Source organism: Delphinapterus leucas, unplaced genomic scaffold (genome assembly GCF_059928025.1).
Source record: "Delphinapterus leucas isolate spDelLeu-1000000601 "Yukka" unplaced genomic scaffold, BTC_Dleu_Yukka2 spDelLeu_asBTCV2_sq31, whole genome shotgun sequence".
NCBI lineage: Eukaryota > Metazoa > Chordata > Mammalia > Artiodactyla > Monodontidae > Delphinapterus > Delphinapterus leucas.
Genome location: NW_028322240.1, coordinates 14,410,878 through 14,418,841, shown reverse-complemented (window position 1 = coordinate 14,418,841; position 7,964 = coordinate 14,410,878). Strand labels below are relative to the sequence as shown.

Below are 7,964 nucleotides of genomic sequence, written 5' to 3'. Positions count from 1 at the left end.
ATTTACTAGGACAAATTACTGAAACTGCAAACCTAACACTTTCATATGATTAATTATGGCACATCTGCCTGAAGCCATATTATGCAAACATGAAAAGTCATCACTTAGGGGCTTCCCTGCTGGTGCAGTGGTTGAGAGTCTGCCTGCTGATGCCGATGCAGGGGACACGGGTTCGTGCCCCGGTCCGGGAAGATCCCACATGCTGCGGAGCGGCTGGGCCCGTGAGCCATGGCCACTGAGCCTGCACATCCAGAGCCTGTGCTCTGCAACGAGAGAGGCCACAACAGTGAGAGGCCCACCCACCGAAAAAAAAAAAAAGAAAAGTCATCACTTAGGAAGCTACAGAGTATGAAAAACAGCTCGTGATAAAATATTGAGGAAATGCAAATTTGTGTATATGTAAAATTGTGTATGTGTTGTGATTACAACTGTGTGAAAAATGTGTGTATATGGGCAAATATAGAAAGACCATCATAAAATAAAAACAATTATTAGATGGATTACAGGCTTTTTCTTCTCTGAAGATTCCCTTTAGTACAGTTATATTGTTTTCATAACAAAAATTTAAATGTCTTGCAAACTTTACATGGTGTCAAAGGTAGGAGTGCTTAAGAATCACCTGAGGAGCTTATTAAAATGCATATTCCCAGGCTCTAGCCAGAGAGATTCTAATTCTATAGATCTAGGGAATGGGTGCATTTTAAACAAGCATCCCAGGTCATTTTGTTGGAAGCAGTGCACTGACCACATCTGAAAAACACCACCATATCTAGGGTCTCCGAGACACTTAAAAATGTATAGAGTTGGAATATTATGTGTGCCAAGACAGCCCAGCTTTGCATTGTCCGAAGGACTCTGGCCAATATTCCACTATCATTGTTGGGGAAACAGTGAGAAAGTTTAAAACAAAGACTCCATATTCACAAAAATGTTCTCTCTCCCTGGTTTATATAGTGAAATATCACTAAAAGGTACAGCTTTGATCATTTTTCTTTTGTCTTTAAGCAAACTTGAAGCTACCTAATAAAAGCAACCCAGGCACTAACAGTTATGTATCTCCAGTTCTCTCACAGTCCCCATGTATCCTGTAACTTACTCCATGCCTTTCTAATAGGCCCAACACAAGTTCAGCTATAATCTGCCCTCGTGAGTGAAGCTCAGTCATTTCAAATTCGACATCTGCATTGCACAATGTGCATAAGCATAGATCTGCATAGATCCAGTTGATTCTGTACTCAGTGTATTCACTAGAATGATCAGTTTATCTTAGTTTGCCCAGGAATTTTCTGGTTTTATCACTGGTCCTAGGTCCCATGGCCTCCACCCCTGCAACCCCTCAGTACTGTGCAAACCAGGACGGTTGGTCACCCCCATACCTTTCCATTGCCTGTGACCCATGTAATTACGCACAGCTTAAAAGACCCTTTCCAGGAGCGGTTATCAGCCTCCACAGACAGTGTCCCAGGGAATACAGGCACGAACATAGCTTTTGGAAGATCTTCCTCTGAAAAGAATACATATAAAATGCTGTTCATTATTTGTTAGAAATAAAACATTTCCCTGAAGTGGTTTCAGAGGAGCCAGGGATTTAAGGTGCAGCAAATGGTCCTCCTCCTACACCTCCATCTCCCCCTTTTTCCTGCAAGCATTCATCATTTAGTGAAAAGTTTACTAAGATTTGTGTGTGTTACCCATCAGAAAAGAGACATGTAGGGTTCGGTCAGGCAGTTAGAATGAGGAAAGCAGAGATAAAGGGTAAATCTGTCTAGAGGATGTGGAATTTTTCATCAAGTAGAATTAGAAAGTAACTCCTTCCACACTTGTTTTCAGAAAAGTAGTTTTATTGTGAAACTCTTGGAATTTCTCTAAAATCCTAAAAAGTTAAGATGATTCAGAAAGCTAGAACAGGATGTTCCTCAGCAGAGTCTGTTCTAACATGTAGGACAGATTTTTCAGAATTACGCTGTTCACATCAAAATTATACTACTTTAAAATATCGCAAGTAATGCATAGAATCCCCAGAATTTCATTTTGAAATCATTTCCAAAATGGAACTTTCAAAAGTAGCTTGTATTTTTGGCTCAGGAATAATCCTTCTGACAGCTGGTTTTCACTGTGAAAAATACACTTATATGGCAATTCAGCACATTTGCCCACTCAAATTCTTGGGTGCAATATCAACTTTCATTAAAAAGTCAGTTTAGTGGACAATCAAAATTTATAACAACTCTAGGTTTCAGTTCTTCTGTCTTTTAAGACCATCAGATACTTAATGCAGAATACAGGTTAATTAGTCACCACCTTCTTTCAGTAAATGATTTAAGGATTTTTTCCGATCAATGCAGAAAACCATATGTGAAGCCAACGACTGAAAACCGAAGCAACAGCCATAAGCAGCATTCTCCAGAGTGAATCCTGTTAGTAGACATTATGTTAAAAGAAAAAAGGATACTCACGCTCAGGTAGGGGAGCGCTGAGATAAACAGAGCTCAACGTGTCATGTCAAGATTTTTGAGAAGCTTTGCAAAGACAATAGGCATTGGCACTCTCCAAGGTGGGAACACAGCATATATTTCCCAAAATTATTTGACCAAATATTGTCAGAATATCTAAAAGCCTTGGGTTCCAACTAACACCCTTAGAAAAAGACTGCTGTTGACTTTCTAAATTTGATGATTCAACTACTTGAAGTTGGGACTAAATCTATTTTCAGTCTATTTGCAGTGAAAAGAATTTTTATTTGCAAATAAGAAGGGCAGATTTGTCCAAAGCACAGAACAGTCTCAGTGACATTCAACACACTTTGAAAGGAAGTTATTCTTATCACAAATATGGTTACCTCCAATTTACAATAAGAACAAATAAGGCCTTGAAACCTATTAGAAAGTGCTTGTGGTTTCAAGCTTAGAGAATTTCACTTTGATGACTTGGAGAGGCAAATGAATTCATTCCAATAGGGCAGGGTTTTGTTTAGTCTATAGGTCTCTACTCAGAGCTAACAGTGGTTTGAAGAGCTAGAAATGAGCAGATATGGGCATTTGCAGCTAGGCATGCTTAACTGCTATTGGATATTGTTTCACCTGAGAGATACCCATATTTCCCAGCCCAAATTATATTGTGGATCTGTAAACAATCTAAACTGACTTCTGATCCCAGCATTAAGGGAGAGAAGGAAGAAGATTAAAAGAGTAGCCCTGACTCAGCAGCCATTAAAATGAAGATTGGGGAAGGACTAGCCTGAAGACAGATACTTAGGACACACTGAACTAGCCTCTATGTTATTCCACTGCCTTACAAAGGGATTCCCCCAATGAATTTGTCTATAAGAACAAGGTCCGTTGGAGATATTGCCTCACACCTCTCAGAATGGCTATAACCAAAAAGTCTACAAATAACAAATGTTGGCACAGACGTGGAGAAAAGGGAACCCTAGTACACTGTTTTTAGAAATGTAAACTGGTGAAGCCACTACAGAAAACAGCATGAAGGTTCCTCAAAAAACTAAAAGTAGAGCCATCATGTGATCCAGCAATTCCACTCCTGGGTATATATCCAAAGAAAAGGAAAACATTAATTCGAAAAGATATACACACCCCAATGTTCACAGCAGCATTATTCTTTTCACTGCAAATAGACTGAAAATAGATTTAGTCCCAACTTTCAAGTAGCTGAATTATCAAATTTAGAAAGTCAAGAGCAGTCTTTCTCTAAAGGTGTTAGTTGGAACCCAAGCCTTTTAGATATTCTGACAATATTTGGTCAAATAATTTTGGGAAATACAAGATGTGGAAGCAAACTAAGTGTCCATCAATAGATGAATGGACAAAGACACACACACACACACACACACACACACACACACAATGGAATATTACTCAGCCATAAAAAGAATGAAATTTTGCCATTTACAACAACATGGATGGAGCTGGAGGGTATTATGCCTTTTTTTTTTTTGGCCACATCACTCAGCATGGGGGATCTTAGTTCCCCGACCATGAGGGACCCATGTCCCCTGCAGTGGAAGCACAGAGTCCTAACCACTGAACCGCCAGGAAATTCCCTATTATGCTTAATGAAATAAGTCAGACAGAGAAAGACAAATACTGTATGTTTTCACTTATATGAGGAATCTAAAAAATAAAACAAACAACTATAGCAAAACAGAAACAGACTCACAGGATAAAGAACAAACTAGTGATTACCAGTGAGTAGAGGGAATGGGAGAGGGCCAAGATAGGGATAGGGGATTAAGAGGTACAAACTACTATGTATAAAACAAGCTACGAGGATATAGTGTACAGCACAGGGAATATAGCCAGTATTTCATAGTAACTTTAAATGGAGTATAATCTATAAAAACATCTAATCACTGTTTACACCTGAAACTAATGTAAATTGTAAATGAGCTATACTTCAGTAAAAAAAAGAATAAGGTCTGTGATCAAAACCCAGTTCAGTCACTAAGGTGCGATTAAAATGAAATGGGATAAAATGGCTCAAACTGTCACATACAACGGTGTAGACATCTGTCATGGTGTAGACATCAAATGTGCTGTAGCTCCAATGTGAAGTTACATGTTTATTCTCTACCAAGAAATTCAAGTTTTGGTCTTTAACCACATTCAGATGATATTGCACAGAGTAATAATAAATATAAAATGTGAAAATAAAAATTTTATTGGGAAGAGGAAATGTTACATACAATTAAGTGTATGGTTGATGAAATGTATCATACAGTAACAGCCTTTGCTTAAGGAACAGGTTTAGTAAAGGAAGAAGTTGGAAGCTTAGTATAGGTTTCCATACATAATTTCCAAGCAGTTTTAAGTAAAAGATCTCAATTTGCATAAATTATACAGATCATTGAGAGAAAAGTGTATTGGTTTGTGGTGATTTCTGATCATCAATTCACTTTGTGTCTTGTAGATCTCTTTTACCCTGATCCCAACTCTGGTTGTTCTGATCCTGTTCTAATATGGTTCTCTCCATCCATAAGTGGGCATTTACCCAGAGGCCACATCGCAAATAGGATTTTTTTGCTCATTATGAATTAAACAAATTCCAGGTGCTCTTAAATGAACTCCATGGTTTTAAAGACAGCTGCTTGGACCAAATCTGGAAGAGCTCTTCCATTTAGGGAGTCTTTAAGTCATAGGTACACATCTGTAAAGAGTTTGGAAATGGCATCAGAATATGTGCACACCATCTTTGTTGATACAGTTTCAAGTAAGCTAATAGGATCTGTATAATTCTAGAGACTATTAAGTTAAAATGAATATCTGCATGTGGTATGGAACCCATTCTCATTTGAGCAATACTCATTTTGCTTATTTCTGTCTCCCAAACAGAAAACATCCAACAAGAACAATTTTCTCTATGTTTATTTAATTATAACAAAAGTAGAACAATGCATACCAAATGTAAAAAGATATCTAAAAAAGATGATGAGAATGTTTAGGAACAGAAATGACTAATTTAGCTGAAGGAATTACTCAGGTTCCATTAAAACATATTTGCAACTTATAATTGGTTATTAGTGTAAATTAAATTTAGTAACTGAGTCCCAATTTACTACTAAAAGTTATCAAAATATTTTCAAAATGTTACATAAAAAGTGAAACATCCATAAGTATTACATAAACACCAAACAAAACATCATATAAAGAAAAATAAATGTATCCTGAGATAAAATACAAATCACACTTGTCATGCCAGATTATACACCCCCTTTCCCCTCACATATAATTGTGAGGATTCAGTGTTTTGCACGTTCCAAGATAAAGTAATGATAATATACGCTGATGCAAATTTCAGCCATAAAAATAAACTACTTCATATCTTAAATATTCCTACGATGAAACATCAGGATTCCAGTTTCACTAATCAAAAGTTTATGAAGGCATAAATTGCATTTGGTTTTGACTCCTCAGATCACAGCTGAAAACTCTCAGCAAAGCATTCTAGGCTCTTTTTTTCACATCAAGTGACCCAGAATATATTTTAAGCAATATTTATTTTCTGTACATATTTGTTTTATAATTATAAATTCTTGAGCACTTTTTCTTCTTCCTCATCATCACTGTCAGTGACATTGACTTGCTGGATGTTAGAGGGAGTTGATGTCGGGGCTGTGAAGACACTTTCCAAGGCTCCAGTGTCCAGCTGAGGCACGAGATTTAAGTATTCTTCCCCACTGTGGCTATGACTGTTACAGTAAGAGGTCCCATCCATGCTCTCACAACTCCAAAAATCTTCGCTGTGAGCACGTTCATCTGGGTAGTCTCCATAAGGATAGTCTCTATTTAAAGCTGAAAACATAGCCTCATGGTTCTGGCATCTGTCTTCATAATAACCAAGGCATTCTGGCACTGCACTTGGAAAATTTCCATAGCCAAAAGGAGGCCGACTATAAGGGCACGTGCTGTATCAGAAAGACAAAAAAGGAATTCGATCATAACTTGTCCACATGTTGCCTTGTATACAGACTAACTGAGCAAGTTTAACTGGGGCCTAGAGAGCTCCCAAGATAACTTTCTGCAACTACTTCATGTACTCATCCACATGTTGCCTAGTCCCAACATAAAACAAAGTAAACAACATAAAGCAAAGTAAGCTTATAACTATTACCTATTATCAGCCTCCGGTTTCTTACCTTTGGCAGCCTTAATAAAGAAAAATTACTTATCTGGGCCTTTCTCTCATGATGCCTTATGCCGTGTAAGGTTTTAGAAATGCAGACACCTGCTGTGCTGTGCTAAATATTGACACTTAGTAAGCAGTGTAACAACTGTTCTTACTAGTATTTGAAGCAAAATTTACAGGAGGTGGGGGGAAATGTGTAACTGGGTTGAAATCAAGAGCTCTTGGGGATGGGGGAGGGCACTCGAACAGAGGATAACAACTTAATTTTTAAACTCACTTTCAATAATTAATTATATTAAAATACTCAATACCAGAAAGATTTAGAACTGATATTAAAGTGTGGTTTTTAGAGATCTTTTTCAAAAAAAAATTTGGAGTGTGGGAATGTGAAGAATTGAAAAGATCACTTTGCTGTTTTATAAACTAATGGTTTTTCTTGTAAGGCAAATCTAAAAATTCTGCCATTCAAACCCATTTGTCAATTTTTAAAAAAAAGTATTACTCCACTTTTCAAAGGCACAGAACAGGAATCATTGGAAGAGTTATGTAGAAAAGTCCAACCAAAAGTTGTCTGGACTCACGGACTCCATCTAGTGACAGATAATATAAGCATAACAACCATGCTCATTAGCAAAACCCAAGACAAGTTGGGTGTTTCATTTCATGCTCCCACATTTTTTTTTTAAAAGGTCAACTTTGTTTCCTTCCCTTTAAAAATATAAGTATGATTGACATAATAGACTATCATCTCAAATTCTTTGTAAATATAGGGTTTCTTCAGTGGTTGGTGTCCTACCCCCAAATCTCCAAGTGCTAGGGACCTTGCCCGTGTTCAATATCACAAATATGAGACCTAGTTTCTGAAACGTTTCAGGTTTCCATTCCTACTGCCACATCCTTATTCAGGCATTTTTACTTTAATACATACATCCTGAATGCATTGTACTTGCAGCTACTATGACTTTGCTCGGTAGCTCTTCCACCTTTAGATCTCTCCATCCATTGGATTCCACAAATACTTCAAGGGTGTGCTCAAATCTACTTCCTTCACAAAGCCTTCTTCTCTTCAGCTAGGAACAATTCACCTACTAACTATTCTTTTAGGACTCAATATAGGCAAGATATTACACAAGGTTTGGTGGAGAATTTAATTTTAAAAAAATCTAAAATCCAGGTAGTATATACTTGATATGTGCTAAAGTGTGCTATAATGCAAACATCACACGGTTATATTGGTGTGGTAAAAACAAGTTAGTATTATATCTGAAGAACAAAAAGATCAGTAAAGATAAGAGTAATCCTGGACTTCCCGAGTGGCATAG

The 7,964-nt window shown here is 37.3% G+C and overlaps 1 protein-coding gene across 2 annotated transcripts in view; it reads right to left on the bottom strand.

Annotated features, from left to right (window-relative positions):
- Positions 1-4,684: 4,684 nt before the first annotated feature.
- The window catches only part of LOC149743986 (transcription factor SOX-30-like), a 42,536-nt gene continuing 39,256 nt past the window's right edge, over positions 4,685-7,964 (bottom strand). Inside the window, exon 5 of one of the 2 annotated variants that reach the window (XM_089905919.1) lies at positions 4,685-6,421. In XM_089905919.1, the coding sequence (XP_089762045.1) occupies positions 6,040-6,421 (382 nt within the window). In that variant the 3' untranslated portion in view covers positions 4,685-6,039. The remainder of the gene's footprint in view (positions 6,422-7,964) is intronic. The other variant, XM_089905920.1, reaches the window with a different exon arrangement.